The sequence below is a fragment of the Solanum stenotomum genome, chromosome 5, assembly GCF_019186545.1.
Source record: "Solanum stenotomum isolate F172 chromosome 5, ASM1918654v1, whole genome shotgun sequence".
Lineage (NCBI taxonomy): Eukaryota > Viridiplantae > Streptophyta > Magnoliopsida > Solanales > Solanaceae > Solanum > Solanum stenotomum.
In genome coordinates, this window is record NC_064286.1 from 552848 (window position 1) to 569480 (window position 16633).

The following is a 16633-nucleotide window of genomic DNA, read 5'->3' on the forward strand; positions in this document are numbered from 1 at the left end:
ATAGAAGGAAGTGATAGAATCTCACATGTCTTGAAAGGCATTTCAAATAAGAATTTAACTTGTATACACTGGCAATGAACAAACTTCAATTTGATAGACTGGAATGCACCAACGTGTGTGCAAGCTGACATAGGAACCATGGCAACAGACTTGAGCAGACAATGCTTGGAGCTTTGAGGCAAGAATTTTTAATTAAAGAATTTCTAATTTGGGATGCTTTACAGTTTATACCCTCCGCACCATCAAAGAGTTTCTAATTAAAGAAATTACTGATACAAATACAAAGTCTTTTGGCAAAAACTGTTGGGTTCAAGTGAATCCATGGATTATAATATTGATCCCCCTCTACTTGTTACCTCCATCGCAAGCATTTTACTCGCGCTGCTTCTTCAAGATCCCCCTTCTTGCAAAAATCAACAAACAACGGTGTAGGTATTAGGTGATGTTTGATCTAACTTGGACTAATTCATGGAATACTCATTACCTTCCTAGCCAGCTTTGGATTCATAGACTGAATCACTGGCTTCTGACATCACTAGGTTTGGCTTTGTTGTTATCACACCAAAATCATGGTTCACCCTTTCGAGACTCGGTAGCTTCAGATTCATCACCATTGGTAGCTTTAGATTCATCGTCATCACTAGCTTCAGATTCATCGCCTTTGGTAGCTTCAGGCATCGTTGTCATCACTAGCTTCAGATTGTTCCTGGGAGCAGAGAATGGTGATGCTTTAATTGAAAATATTGTACAAGGAAGTTGACAAACATAAATAAGTATGTGAATATTACTATTACAATTAAGTTAAGACGGAAAGAGTTAATTAGTTATATAGCTAGCGGCACAAGACAAACCTGAGAATTGAACCTCTGTTGTGTCCATTTATTGAGATCATCTACTTTCACCCCATCATCACATTTGAGACGCGGTGTACTCACAGATACTCCCTGTTGAACAAACATCTTCATTATAGGGCAATCATCAATCTTCACGTTTCTGAGAAATGGAAATTCAAGAGCATGCTCTGTCAGAAAGAAATGCCTCAGCTTAGGCAGATAGTTAAGACCCAGGTATATCAATCGGGGAAATAAGGTCATGATTCCTTCTCCTTTTGTGATCACTTCTTCCATTGATTCACAGTGTTCTATCCTTAGTAGTTGGAGATTCAGAAGACCTTTGGCCACTGATGGAGACATCAAGTTTCTCAATTTTCCACAATTAGATACATACAATGTTTGAAGTTTGGTGAAGTAGTCAGTTGGAAGTTGGTGAGAGCATAGAGCACTCATGCTGTTAGCCTCATCAATACATATAGTTTCCAGGTTGGGACAAAAAACCTGCGAGCTTTGAAGTATCAAACTTTGTTGCAGATACAGTTGGAGCTATTGGAACAAAACACTAGGTCACAAGTTGATTAATATTTAACATGACGGCTTGATTAAAAGTACTGTTATAAAGCAATTATTGTAGTTTGAACACTTCATTTTTGAGAAACATCCCATAAAAACACCATTATTTTTCAAAATATGGAAGAAATTATTTAAGGTCAAATTACTCAAACAAAAAAGCATCTCCAAAATAGCATTCTTTAAAATGACATACTAAAATACAAGATGACATGAGAAAATAAATCCACATATAAATTAGCTGTTAAATATAATGAAAGACCTTTTTTAGGGCTAGTTTTTTTATATACATAATAAAAACGAAACTCATAAGAAAAATGTACAAGCAAGGGCTCTATTTCTTACCTTATTAATCCTATTGAGGCGTAAAAAGTAAAGAATTTAGAACGAGATGCAGATTCAGAATTTGAAATTTATAAATCTCTAATGACCTCAGGGTAATATCCAATAACAATCACGTACATAATCTAGATATTACTAATACATATTAAAGTTTCTGGGCAAAAGCTATTAAATTTATGTGAACCCTTGGGTTACAATTTTGTAGTTTCGTCTATATTTGTTACCTCAGTCAACATAGCTCTCTACCAGGTGACAAACATAAATAACTATCTGAAAAGATTACTATTACCATTAATTATTTGCTAGTTAAAACGGCAAGAGAGCAGTAGATCAGGGGTGTATTAATGCATGACGAAAATATACATAGTAATTAGTTATACAACTAGCGGCAAAGACAAACCTTAGAATTGAACATTGCGTTATTGAGATCAACTACTTTCACCTCATCATCATTGTTCACACTTTTGAGACTCGTTGTACCCATATATACTCCCTGTTGGACAAACGTCTTCATTCCAGGGCAGTGACGAATACTCACATTTCTGAGTAATGGAAATTCAAGAGCATGCTCTGTCAGAAAGAAATGCCCCAGCTTAGGCAGATGGATAAGGGACAGTTCTTGCAATCGGGGAAATAAGGTCATGATTCCTTCTCCTTGTTGTTCCTCTTCTGTGATCACTTCTTCCATTGATTCACAATATCCTATCTTTAGTTTTTGGAGATTCAAAGCACCTCTGGCCACTGGTGGAGACATCAAGTTTCTTAATTTTCCACAACTATCTACTTCCAATGTTTGAAGTTTGCTGAAGTAGGCAATTGGGAGTTGGCGAGAGAATAGAGAAGTTATGTTGTTAGCCCTAATGATAGATAGGTTTTCCAAGCTGGGACAAGAAACCTGCAAATGTTCAAGGACTTGTATTTTATATAAGGGACGGAAATTCAATATAGCTTAAAAGTACAAATCCAACTACTTTCACCTCATAATCATTGTTCACACTTTTGAGACATGGTGTACTCATGGATATTCTTTGTTGGGGAAACGTATTCATTTCAGGGCAGTCATCAATAATCACTTCTCTGAGAAATGGAAATTCGAGAGTACACTCTGTCAGAAAGAAATGCCCCAACTTAGGCATCCTACAAAGCTCCAGTTCTTCCAACAGGGGAAATAAGGTCATGATTCCATCTCCTTGTTGTTGTTCCTCTTTTGTGATCACTTCTTCCATTGATTCACAACCATCTATCTTAAGTGTTCGGAGATTCAAAACACCTTTGGCTACTGATAGAGACATCAAGTTTCTCAATTTTCCACAACTCTTTACTTCCAATGTTTGAAGTTTGCTGAAGTAGGGAGTTGGAAGTTGGTGATAGCATAGAACACTTATGCTGTTAGCCTGATTGATGTATAACTTTTCCAGGTTGGGACAAGAAACCTGCAAACGTTCAAGTATCAAACCATAAGCAATTAGCACTAGATCATAAGTTGAAAAGCCACAAGTTGTTTAATTTTTAAGATGAAAAAGAAAAATTTAATAAATTGACGGGACAACCTCTCTATGGGCTCCATTCATATTTATCTTTTTCTTTCTCCTTTTATGATCTTTTTTCCCCTTAATTTATTTACTTACTAGTAAAATTATCCGCGCTTTGCCCAAGAATTTAATATCACGGAATTTATAAAATAATACTTAAAATCTATCGATCATTAAAACTAAAACATTGTATTTTCTTACATAGATTACGTAGTAACAAACATAATAATGTAAAGGAAAATGATAATTATAACATCTTATCATTTATCCTTCAATCAATCATCTTTAATTTGATTTTATAATTTATCCTTTTGCTTCCAGAAATTGTTACTATTTTATACTTTTAGGGAATCAAATGAACATCAACCTCATATATGAAATTTTCTAAAAAATAAATAATCATTGGTGAAGTGATAAATAAATTTAAAAGGTTGGAAAAATGAACAAATATTCTAATTTTAACATGTAGAAAGTTCAACCCTACCTTTTGCTTTACATATATAATTTTAAAGTTCCACATTTAAATGTATCATAAGTAATTATTAAAATGAAAAATTAAAGAGAGAATGTATCATATTGGACAATAATTCAACTATTATATATACTTGAAAGGAAAAAATATTACACAAAACTATTCAGTTTGTTTGGTGTTTTTTTAAAAATCATCATACCAGAGTGATGGAGTTCAATTTGAAACTACAGTTCTATTCCAATCGCAGTGCCGAGAAACACATCTATTACTTCAAGAAAAGTATTTACAACTTGCAGTAAACTTGAGAACTTGTCCATACTTCATATTGAATATTAGCAATTAATTTATTGCGTCGTTATCTATGTCTTTGGGATTAAAACAGTCTAGTCATATCCCTCTATAGGTCATCCGGCACATCCTTGAACTCATGTAAAAAAATTATTAATTTTTGTCTTCTTTTTCTAGTTCACTTGGCACATCAAGGTGAATATGAACTATTAAAAAATCACATAATTTCTTTTAAAATAGTATTTCAGTTACAATAAAAATATGAAAAGTAATATGATAAATGTTTGTAGTGTATAGTTAATTCATAGAAGAATTTTTTTTACATTTAGTAATTTTGATATATAAATTTTCTATTTGTTTTAAAAGACAAAATAAAGTAGCAAAAACAAACATAGAGGCACACTACATTAATTAGTAAAAGATGAAATTGTCCTTCTCATTAAGTAGAATGCAATTAAGTAATTCAAATTTATAAATAAGGAAACTTAATTAGAAGGAAATAACTAAAGAATTAAAGTGCAACAATTGGTATTTAAATTCTACCATTATATAATTAAAATATTAATATTTAATTAAATAAATCAGATTTTAATTTAGTGGAGAGCCAAAATGACAATATTAATATTTTTACAATTAAAAGTTTGTTAAAATATATTTTACATTTTTTTGTTAAAAATATAATAGGAGCAATATTTGGTGAGAGGTTAAAAAATCTTCTAACTTCTTAAGCGTTTTGGTGTATTATTTTTTTTGACTTTGGGATTTGGATCTCATGATAATTTTAATGAAAATTGTCTAAAAAATATAGATTTATCCACAGCACATGTAAGAATAAACGTGTTTTGATTTTTTTTTTTTTTAAAAACGAAAATGAACAGTTAGGAAAATAAGAAAAGAAACGCTGAAAAATGGAAACAAGTAAAAATAAAAGAATTTAAAGAGAAAGTAAAAAGGATAAAATAAGATAAAAGTGCATACGAGATTCATATATTAGATTTGTATTGAATATATAAATAAATAATTTAGTTTAAAAATTAATTAAAATGAACAGAAGGAAATCAAGTTTTATTGAATTCCTTTCTTTTAAGAAAAATAAAACTATTGTTTTTGCTTACAGTATATTATATAAAAATCAAGTATTTTAGAAGTTTTAAAAACACTTAGATGATGAAGATTCGTAATATATATATAAATAAATAAGTGTGAAAATATCGTTGGTTAAAATTTGAAAACTAAAAGAATTTTTTTTTTGAACAATAGAAAATCTAATTAATCCGCGTGAAGCGGAGATGGGTTTACTAGTTAGTTATACAGCTAGAGGCACAAGACAAACCTTAGAATTGAACATGACTTTATTGAGATCAACTGGTTTCACCTCATCATCATTGTTCATACTTTCAAGACTCGGTGTACTAATAAATATTTCCCGTTGGACAAAAGTCTTCATTTCAGGGCAGTCATCAATCTTCACTTCTATGAGAAATGGAAATTCAAGAGTACACTTCGTCAGAAAGAAATGCCCCAGCTTAGGCAGCTTGCTAAGCTCCAGCTTTTCCAAAAGGGGAAATAAGGTGATGATTCCCTCTCTTTGTTGTTCCTCTTCTGTGATCACTTCTTCCATTGATTGACAATCTTTTATCCATAGTCCCTGGAGATTCCGAGCACCTCTGGCCACTGATGGTGACATCAAATTTCTCAATTTCTCACATTCAGATACCGCCAATGATTCAAGTTTACCGAAGTAGGCAGTTGGAAGTTGGTGAGAGCATAGAGCACTTATCCTTTCAAGTTCACTGATGTATAGCTTTTTCAGATTGGGACAAGAAACCTGCAAAAGTTGAAGTATCAAACTTTATTGTATTTTGTTGCAGACACCCAGGAAGAACACACTAGGTCATAAGTGCAGACGCCAAAAGTGCGTAGACACATTTATATATTTTTAAAAAGCCAAATATTTATTTTTTAAAAAAATCATATAATCTCGTTTGATATTTTAAAAAGTTTTTAAGTATCTCATACATATTATATATATTTTTTTTGGTAGTTTCAAATATATACAATAAAGTATAGTTTACAACAAATATAGTCATGTTCTATTTACATAAAAATAACGAAAATTCATAGTAAATATACATTGACTATGCAATATAGTTTGACAAAAGGCATAGATAGTATACGATATAACTTATTTATACATGAGCTATACATTGATTATACGTTATGATACACTCAAAACACTGAATATTACTTATTTTGTTCTTACTTTTTTTTTCTTTTTCCATATCTATTTATTTCACACACGCACAAAAATAAATAAGAATAAGAAACTCAAATAACGATAAACAAATAGATTTATAAGGAAGATATTTAAAACTTAAATTAGCTGTTGAATAAAAAAAGTTTAAAAAAAAAATTCACGTGTGAGAAGAATCAAATATAGCCTTATAAAGATTTTTCAAATAACAAATTAATTATTCACTTCGTTAGACCAAAAAGGTATATCTAAGCCATTTATATAACGATAAAAGAATAGACTTTGCATAAGTAAATATCTTTAATGCTCAAATAAAAGATAAAATTTTAATTCATAAAAACCCTCAAAATAAAAAGTGAAAAAGTAAGCTCGTTTCATATTTTAAATAAGTTCTTATTTGTCGTGATAAAAAGCAAACCTTTTCATTGAAAAGAGGATTTGAGTCGGTGATGGAGTTGTTGGTGGTAGGCCAGAAATTTTGGAACTCAGGTAACCGTTTGAAGCTCATCATCCATAACAGAGGGAACTCAATGCCCTCAACATTGTCACTGCAAAAGTGAGTCAGGCATTTCAGAGATTCAAGCTCTAACTCATTTAAATTGGGGAACTTGATTATTTCATGTGTCCTCCCACAGAGCTTCAATAAATGTGTCACTAAATCACAATCAGAGAGGCCGAGAACTTTCACATTGTGAAGCTCATTCAGCTGTAACTCGGCCAACACGTTATTAGAGCCTCTTCCCATTGAACGTACAAATTCGCATTCCTTCAACAGGCGGCAGATCCAATCACCCAATGGGGTGGTCTTAGTGACCTTTAAATCAATAATCTTTCCGTAATCACCCCTGGTCACTCTGTAAGCATCACCCTCTTTGAGAGTGTACCGTGTCAACCTGGAGGGAAGGCGCAAGTTAGTACTGTAGATCACATCTCCGGAACATTTACTTAATGTCAGTGCAGTCAATTTCGATAAAGATTCCAGTTCCCTCAGGGTGGAGTAACAACAATCTTCTACTGCCACCATATGAAGTTCCTCCAATCGAACTAGTTTTGATAACACCCCTGCTGAAATCCTTTTAAGTCTTTCAGTCTGCAACTCTAACATAATTAGATTGTCCAATTTCCCTATCTCCACTGGCACCTCCTCTAACTCACAATCTCTTATGCAAAGAATTTCCAAATTGACAAGTTTGCCAATAATGGATATGTCATCCAACTTTAATCTTTTCAGATACAACATCCTCAGACTTGACAACTTCTGAATGGATGTTGGAAAAGGCTGAATGGCTCCTCTCAGGCTTAAGACATTGAGTTTACTCATTCCATCAAAAAAATCATCTTGTAACTTGAATGGCTCTTCAAAACAAAGTTTCAACATTAGAAGCTTCAGTTTTGGGCAAACTATTGGGCTACAAGGCTCGTCAAATTTATTTGCAACAATTGATATGTGACTGTATTGCTGCTTGTCAAAGTCTATTCTTGGGAACTCTTCCGAGTTCACATCATGACTTACCATAAAGCTATGATCTCCCTCAGATGCAATATTTATAGCTACGTCATGGATCACATCATGCATTTTGACATGATCTTTGTATGAACCTTGGGATAATAAGAAACTATCTTTCAATGTTTCTACCAGATTACACATCCTATCTCTTGCTTCTTCTATATTTTTAATTTTCGAAAAGATGCGAAGCACCATTCCATATTTAAGCAATTTTTCAGTCGAAATATCACTATCTTCCTTGAACAAAGAACAAATCAAAAAGAGGTACTTGGCTTCATCACTTTCCAAGTAATCATAGCTTAGCCTCAGAGGTTTATACACCTTTGTGTGCACTCCAGGGATATTTCTTGTTTCTGCATCACATAATTGTTTAAGGGCATCCTTCCACAAAGGCTCGTCTTTACCCTTAAGGGCTCCTGCAACTGTAATAATTGCAAGCGGCAACCCCTTGCATTCTTTGGCAACTTCTTTTGCTGTGTCATGAATAGAAGGAACATCAACTATATCACCAGCTTTCTGCTTGAAAAGACACCATGCTTCCTCTTCAGATAATGTTCCAACTTCCATGATCTTCTGAGCTTCCATTGCTTCACAAACATTTCGGTAACGCGTTGTCAATATCACTTTGCACCGATGTTTGTGGTTGCTTCCACTTGGAATTCCAAGTTTGTCTAGATCATGAAGAGCCTCCCAAACGTCATCCAAGATTATAAGGTTGTGGCTGTTCTGATCCATTAACCTTGTACGCAGCCGATCTCCACGACTCCACATATCATCCCCTTCTAATGTCAGTCCGACTCCTCTTGCGATCTCACCCTGAAGTTTTTTCAAGTCTGGTTGTTGACTGACAGTTACCATGACGACATCCATTAACCTTTCTTGTTTTGCCTTTTGTCTGATTTTCTCAGCGAGTGTTGTTTTACCAACACCACCCATACCACATATCCCAATCATAGTGACCCCGTCATCTTTCAAAGCTGCAATGACCTCATCCTCTTTCATTTTTCTGGAGTCAAATTCCTCAGCACTGTTACTAGGTATAACTTCAATTTGGACAGCAGGATAGGAGAAAACAGCAAAATCATTGCCTTCATTTCGAAGTTCAATCAACTCCAGTGCAATTTTCTTAGCTCTCCTGCTGAGGGAGTAGCGTGACTTCAAGTTTGGACACCAACCATACCTTTCAACCTCAATTCTACCTCGTCGCATTACAGCTGCTACATCTGCAGTAGTAGTATCAACACTAGTAAACCATGCCTCAACATTGGGAGAAATGACTTGTAAGTTTCTCCGGTCTGCCTCCGCTCTTTGATGCACCCCAATTCTGATATCCTCCAGCTTCTTAGACTCATTTTCCATAGATCTGATGTTGCTCTTGTAGTAAAAGAAATACCCGATCCCTCGTGCAACTGGCTGGATCAAGCAATCTGTTACCTTTTCCACAAAAATAGATAAGAATTCCATATCTATCTCCTCTGATTTCTTAGTTACAAGTAGACAAAGGTAGATGAAAATGCTTTGAGTAAGAAAAGTAGGTTGAGAGTGAATGAATACAAGAGAGTAAAATGAAAGCTGATAAATACACAGCTTTGAGCTAGTTACTACTATTGTCTATTAACTCTCCCTCACATGGACCTCTACTATTTTGAAAGCGACTAAACAACAAACACATGTTTGCCTTTTAACACCAACGGTGAATTTACGTGTTAAAAATTGGGGTACTCGAACTCGTGGTTTCTTCCTAAAATTAATTATTTCAATTTTATGTATATCTTTTACAAACTTTTTTCTGAACAGATGAAAAAAAAAAAGAAGGTACTAGTAGAAGGGGAGGTGCTATCACCAAAGATTTTGATGGAATGATAAGTACTCAGTTCTTTTTTAACCAGATGTTTCGAGTTCAAGTAACATATATACATTTGGAAGGAAATATTTTACCCCCAAATTGGAACGTTTGAATTCAAATACCAGACATCAGGTGCGAAACCCAAAAAGAAAAAAAAAGGCCTTGAACATCACATAGTTACTGGAAAGTAAAGGTAAGATATTCAATGAAAGCTTAACAAGAGCAATAATAGAGAATTTGGTATATGAGAATGAAAGCAGGAACAGTAGTAGTGGGGTCAAAATTAAAGTGAGAGTGTTGATTAGATAACATTTCAAAATGGCAGACACAGAAAAGTAGAAATAAAAGGAAAAGTGTGATATTTGCTTTTGGAATTTTCTCTGCAATTGATCAAGTGAAATAATGGAGAATTTGGTATTTGACAATGAAAACTAAAAAAGCAGTGGGGTCAAAATGAGAGCATTATTAAAGTGGGAGTGTTTGATTAGACAACATTTCAAAAAATCTGATTCCATATGGCAGACAAAGAAATGTAGATAAAAAGTAAAAGTATATGTTTGCTTTTGGAAGTTTCTCTCCAATTGATTAAGTGAGTCATCTTGAAGCCCTTGTTCTCTACTATTGAAGTGAAAACTAATATTTTGTTATTCTTCAAATTCTTGGAAATTTCGGAATTCAACTTAAAGTTAAATACTAGAGTGAGTTTTATGGTCAAATTTGTTTCCCAGAGTTGAACTCCGAAAAAAAGTGAATTTTTTTCATGGCCTAACAGTCCCTATTCTCACTTTTATGTGCTTTCCTTCCTCTGTTTTTTTTACCCTTTCTCATTTGTTAGTATTGTTTTTATGGATATATCTCAACTACGAGGTAGAGGTAAAGCTTGCGTACACTATACCCTCTTTAGATTCCACTATGTGGACTACACTGGATATGATATTGATTTCAAATAGATTTATCCTTACTAATTGAAATATAGAAATAATTTCACAATCTTCTTCACCTGTCAGAATATCAGATTCAACAATTCAAAGAAAGAGAATATACAATTAGTAACGCACCCCATTCAGGTGTTTAATCAAAAGATGAATACTTTTTCTAAGCCGTAGTCCCTTTTAACCTGTCGTTAATTGGGTTTGGGTCCCAAATCAACCTTTGTGAGCTTCCTTCCAGTTGTATTGCTTCTTCTCCGCCCAATAACTGGTTGTGTGACATTGGGTTGAAGCTTGTTCATAACACAGAAGCTATTGGGTTCACGTGATCTTGAAACAGGTACTTATATTATTTTCCTAGCTTCCGATTCATGGACAACACTCTAACTTCTGCCATCACTAGTGTCTTCATACTGAGAGCAGAGAATAGAAGTGTGTTATACTTATGCATAAAGTTGACGAAAAGAATCAAGGCGGAGGGCACAATTGGAAACTTAGCAAATTACATGTGGTACATTGGTTACAAGATGTCTATACATATACAAGATGAAATATTATATTGGGGCAATGCAATAGTTGTCTTATCATATATTATTAAAAGTGGGAAGCTCCAAAGTGTAAAGTTAGATTACCATTTTATCCATACACTAAATAAAAAAATATACATCATCTCATTAATTATTAATTAGATATATTAAACTTTAATTACCTCCAAGCTTGCTGAATATCATAAAAAACTGGAAAAAAATATGAAAAGTCACATTACATTATTTATCATAGTCAACCATTAACATTGTTTTAAGACCTTTCCAAACTAAATCGTTGTTTTAAGAAGTCCAAAAAAATGTTTAAATACATTACCCAATGAAATGTGAAATTAAAGACATTAAAGAAAATGGAAGATAAAAAGATGTGTATCAGTTTTCAAAACCCTCTTTTCCATAAATTAATTTCTTAGAACTTTTGTCTCTTCATTTGCCTATATTGAATGAAGATGATTTTTTCAAATTTATAAATACAGATATTGAATAATATCAAACAAGTGTATGATGAAACGTTAGTTATACAATTGCTAATTGCCAAACTTTACTTTTATTTGATCTTTTCGTATTATTTTAATTTTAGATTTCATGATTTATATGTATATCATATTTAATTGTATTTATGTTTGTCATTTTTTCTTTCTCAGCTTTGGTGGCATCAAGATTACAATCAACTATAATATATGATGACAACTTCCCTATTTTGTTGTTTTCTCTGTGGTAATTTCTTAACAGAATTATCATATTTGTAAATCATCAATGTTTTGGACTTTCAAATCATTTTGGAATAAAAGTTTATAGTGCTTCAAGATACTTCAATTGATTTTTAAATGAATTTGAAGTTATATTTTTCAAGTGACAGGATAGTTTCTACATCTATAAATTAGGTATACAATTCTTTTTTTTATAAAATGTATTTTTTTTTTTAGTTCTCATATTTTTTTAGTGTTGAAGTGCTGGTATTATATTTTACCTCTTCTGCGTCAACTAAATTGAGAAACTTGTTGATGCATTTTTACAATCTCATATATAGTAATGTCCAAATTCTTGCTTTATAAAATTATATTATTTAGGATTTGTATATATTATACTTTATGTATTACACACTATAATTGCATATAATTATACATTTAATTGTTGATGCATGTAGGTTATGAGAAAAAACTGTTGGGTTCTGAAGGGTGATTAGGGCGTCATGCAGAAACTTACAATTTGCAAATCATATAGTTGATAAATCAGCTAACAAAAAAACTTATACTAAAAATCAAAATATTATTATATCAAAACTAATATAAAGAAAAACATTGAAACTTTAGAGAGAATAAATCTGCCCATAAACAAGACTCTTAAACGACTACATTGTGGATGTTATTGTTATGTTTTAGAAGAAAACAAACCTATATTTATAGAGTCCTAAAACCTTTTCTTACGAGAAAAGGAGTCCTAGAGGAGAGAATAAACCAAATATAAAATAATATTATATTTTCCTTTCAAGAAAAGTAAAAACATTTATGGTAATGTTTTGTTTTTTCTTTAAGGAAAAATAAATCTTAAATTATGATAAGAAAATCAGGGCAAAACCCTAACAAAAACAACGTATGAAATTCTAATCATTTGAAGTTCACACATTTACTTCTGAGGTGAAGGCAGTGGATGGTGTTTAATGATGTAAATGATGTTTTCTTTCTGGCTTTATTGTAAATATCTTTTTTTTATTGTTTGAGTTAATTTTGGATATATTTGAGAATAGTATGTATATAAAATATACTACAACTTTTTCTTTCTTCTGTAAACAGGGAATAAGGCTTTGCCTTTTGTTTGATTTTTTATGTCCCGCGTTTCTATCGTAACAAAGGTTGTTGTGGGAAGATCTTTGTGTCACTGAAGATTGCTTTCAATGATCGCAAAATAAAAAATATTGCAATACTATAATTTCTCTTCTGGAAGTCATAAAAGAAAGAGTAGGTATACGTTGGTTTGATAAGCCAAAAAAAAATAACCCCGGCTTGCTTTTGTCACTCGAGCAATACCATTTTTCAGTTTTATTTTTTCTTTAAATTTGTTGTCATTTCTTATTCTTCATTCTACCTCTCCTCTAAATTTAAAATAAAATACACTCTCTTTATGTCCCCAAATGAAGTATTGAAGTTCAAAATATGATGGTCGACATTTTTAAATATTGAGTAAGAAATACTTTTTAAAGATGAAGAGGAATCCTCGTAAAGTTAAATGGACTAAAGCATATAGACGGCTGCATGGAAAGGACATGACTCAGGTAAACAGTGATATGCTTTTTGTTGGATTAAATTTGGTCTAATGCTCTTCTTTTTTTGTTTTATTCTATTTTGGATACTGAAAGTTCCTTTCCTGCTGCTAATTTTCATTTTAAGGACTCCACATTTGAATTCGAGAGGAAGCGTAATAGGCCAGAGAGATATGACAGGAATGTAACTGAGACCACTTTGAAGGCCATCAAGAAAATTGATAAAATCAGAGTTGACAGGGAGGAGAGACATATTACAAAGAGGTTCCTTAGACTGTGCTTCACTAATTTCCGTTACTTCTAATTTATCATGTTCCTTTTCTTGCTATTAACATTAATTGGCAAATCATACAGGATGAAAGGAAAGAAAGCCAAGGAGCAGAGAGAAGCAACAAAGGAGCTCGAGCAGAGCATTCACATGGTCAAAGCTCCTTCTGTGCTCGTCAAAGAGCCATCACTTACACTGCCTACCAAGGTCAAGGTTTCGCAAAAGCAGTCGGAGGAAAATCGCATGGAGGAATGAACATTTTGCTTCCCATATTCTATATTTTCAAACTAAACACACTAAATCAGTCCATGCTTATTTTTGCAATATGTATAACGTTTTGATTACATTGACATGCTTAATCTTGTGTGTATTGAATACATAGAAACTTTTGAACCTCCAATATGTGTATTTTGATAAGGAACCAAAGGCCAGTTAATATATCTTTCACAAGGTTCCTAGTTTGTCTTGACCATGGAATTATTATTGCGTTGGGGCCTTGTGTTACCCTTCTCCTCTGTCATCATAGTCACTTTTATGTCCTTATTTTGATCAACAACTAGGTAGTTTTGTGGTGGTTTAGTTTCTACTATTGGCACTTGTGTTTATACATCTTCTGCAAATTATTCAAACCCACAAAAGCCAACAAATTCTAGTATATTAGAACTCACAAATAGAAGGAAGTGATAGAATCTCTCATGTCTGAGAGGTATTTCAAATAAGAATTTAACTAGTATACACTAGCAATGTAAACAAACTTCAATTTGATAGATCCAACGTGTGTGCAAGCTGACATAGGAACCATGGCAACAGACTTGAGCAGACAATGCTTGGAGCTTTGAGGCAAGAATTTTTAATTAAAGAATTTCTAATTTGGGATTCTTTACAGTTTACACCCTCTGCACCATCAAAGAGTTTCTAATTAAAGAAATTGCTGATACAAATACAAAGTCTTTTGGCAAAAACTGTTGGGTGCAACTGAATCCATGGATTATAATATTGATCCGCCTCTACTTGTTACCTCCATCGCGAGCATTTTACTCGCGCTGCTTCTTCAAGATCCACCCCTTCTTGCAAAATCAACAAACAATGGTGTAGGTATTAGGTGATGTTCGATCTAACTTGGACTACTTCATAGAATACTCATTACCTTCTTTGCCAGCTTTGGATTCATAGACTGAATCAGTAGCTTCTGCCATCACTAGGTTTGGCTTTTGTTGTTCTCACACCAAAATCATGGTTCACCCTTTCGAGACTCGGTAGCATCAGATTCATCACCATTGGTAGCTTCAGATTGATCATCATCACTAGCTTCAGATTCATCGCCATTGGTAGCTTCAGATTCATCGTCGTCATCACTAGCTTCAGATTGTTTCTGGGAGCAGATAATAGTGATTTCTAATTGAAAATATTGTACAAGGAAGTTGACAAACTTAAATAAGTATGTGAATATTACTATTACTATTAAGTTAAGACGGAAAGAGTTAATTAGTTATACAGCTAGCGGCACAAGACAAACCTGAGAATTGAACCTCTGTTGTATCCATTTATTGAGATCATCTACTTTCACCTCATCATCACATTTGAGAATCGGTGTACTCACAGATATTCCCTGCTGGACAAACGTCTTCATTACAGGGCAGTCATCAATAACCACTTCCTTGAGAAATGGAAATTCAAGAGCATGCTCTGTCAAAAAGAAATGCCCCAGCTTAGGCAGTCCTTCAAGCCACAGCTTTTCCAATCGGGGAAATAAGGTCATGATTCCTTCTCCTTGTTGTTCCTCTTTTGTGATCACTTCTTCCATTGATTGACAATCAACTATCTTTAGTATTTTGAGATTCAAAGCACCTCTGGCCACTGATGGAGACATCAAGTTTCTCAATTTTTCACAACTCTTTACTTTCAATTTTACAAGTTTGCTGAAGTAGGCAGTTGGAAGTTGGTGACAACATAGAGCACTTATGCTGTTAGCTGTATTGATAGATAGCTTTTCCAGGTTGGGACAAAAAATCTGCAAATGTTTAAGGCCTTGTATTTTATATAATGGATGAAAATTCAATATAGCTTAAAGTACAAATTCAAAAATGAACCATATCTCATCTTACATCAAGGTAACAGGAAGTGAAAAACAGAAATAACTATGTAAAGATTAAAATGAAAAGAGAGCAGTAATTAGTTATACAACTAGCGGCACAAGACAAACCTTAGAATTGAACATTGTGTTATTGAGATCAACTACTTTCATCTCATCATCATGTTCACACTTTTGAGACTCGTTGTACCCGCATATACTCCCTGTTGGACAAATGTCTTCATTTCCGGGCAGTCATAAATGCTCACTTCTCTGAGAAATGGAAATTCAAGAGCATGGTCTGTCAGAAAGAAATGCCCCAGGTTAGGCAGACAGCTAAGATCCAGCGTTTCCAATCGGGGAAATAAGGTCATGATTCCTTCTCCTTGTTGTTCCTCTTTTGTGATCACTTCTTCCATTGATTGACAATCAACTATCTTTAGTATTTTGAGATTCAAAGCACCTCTGGCCACTGATGAAGACATCAAGTTTCTCAATTTTCCACAATTAGATACTACCAATGTTTGAAGTTTGGTGAAGTAGTCAGTTGGAAGTTGGTCAGAGCATAGAGCACTTATGTTGATAGCCCCAGTGATCTGTAGCTCTTCTAGGTTGGGACAAGAAACCTGCGAGCTTTGAAGTATCAAACTTTGTTGCAGATACAGTTGGAGCTATTGGAACAAAACACTAGGTCATAAGTTGATTAATATTTAACATGACTGTTTGATTAAGAGTACTATTATAAAGCAATTATTACAGTTTTAACACTTCATTTTTGAGAAACATCCCATAAAAACACCATTATTTTTCAAAATATGGAAGAAATTATTTAAGGTCAAATTACTCAAACAAAAAAGCATCTCCAAAATAGCATTCTTTAAAATGACATACTAAAATACAAGATGACATGAGAAAA

At 33.3% G+C, this 16633-nt stretch overlaps 3 protein-coding genes across 11 annotated transcripts in view; 1 reads left to right on the forward strand and 2 right to left on the reverse strand.

Moving 5' to 3' along the window:
* The window catches only part of LOC125865709 (probable ribosome biogenesis protein RLP24), an 83387-nt gene that overhangs the window by 2877 nt on the left and 63877 nt on the right, over positions 1–16633 (forward strand). Inside the window, exons 4-5 of one of the 3 annotated variants that reach the window (XR_007446382.1) lie at positions 13506–13642; positions 13733–14000. The exons of 1 other annotated variant lie outside the window; for it this stretch is intronic. The gene's annotated coding sequence lies outside the window, so the exon portion shown is untranslated. The remainder of the gene's footprint in view (positions 1–13505; positions 13643–13732; positions 14001–16633) is intronic. One more of the 3 variants, XR_007446381.1, reaches the window with a different exon arrangement.
* LOC125865712 (probable disease resistance protein At1g61310) lies at positions 527–9401 on the reverse strand. The gene is made up of 7 exons (XM_049545935.1): positions 6710–9401; positions 5371–5865; positions 2741–3178; positions 2252–2253; positions 2146–2206; positions 852–1334; positions 527–706 (listed from the first exon to the last, which is right to left on the reverse strand). The coding sequence occupies exons 1-7, from the start codon at positions 9260–9262 to the stop codon at positions 671–673; spliced, it is 4068 nt and encodes a 1355-aa protein (XP_049401892.1). The 5' UTR covers positions 9263–9401; the 3' UTR covers positions 527–670.
* Positions 527–16633, reverse strand: part of LOC125865704 (probable disease resistance protein At4g27220) — a 91458-nt gene continuing 75351 nt past the window's right edge. For 3 of the 7 annotated variants that reach the window (XM_049545924.1, XM_049545916.1, XM_049545919.1), the window contains exons 6-8: positions 15163–15213; positions 14922–15018; positions 527–659 (exon numbers count right to left, since the gene is read on the reverse strand). In XM_049545924.1, coding sequence (XP_049401881.1) covers positions 568–659; positions 14922–15018; positions 15163–15213 — 240 coding nt within the window. In that variant the 3' untranslated portion in view covers positions 527–567. Of the gene's footprint in view, positions 660–14921; positions 15019–15162; positions 15658–16633 lie in introns of all 7 variants that reach the window. The other 4 variants (XM_049545923.1, XM_049545921.1, XM_049545918.1 and 1 more) reach the window with 4 other exon arrangements.

What these genes read in the sequence shown, in the direction of transcription:
- LOC125865712 (XM_049545935.1), bottom strand. Translation starts at nt 9,262, where the DNA reads ATGGAATTCTTATCTATTTTTGTGGAAAAGGTAACAGATTGCTTGATC. An exon ending in ACGCAATGTTCAATTCTAAG is followed by an intron (nt 1,335 to 2,145) that starts GTTTGTCTTTGC and finishes CAAAGCTCGCAG; the next exon opens with GTTTTTTGTCCCAACCTGGA. An exon ending in AACAGAGGTTCAATTCTCAG is followed by an intron (nt 707 to 851) that starts GTTTGTCTTGTG and finishes CTCTGCTCCCAG; the next exon opens with GAACAATCTGAAGCTAGTGA.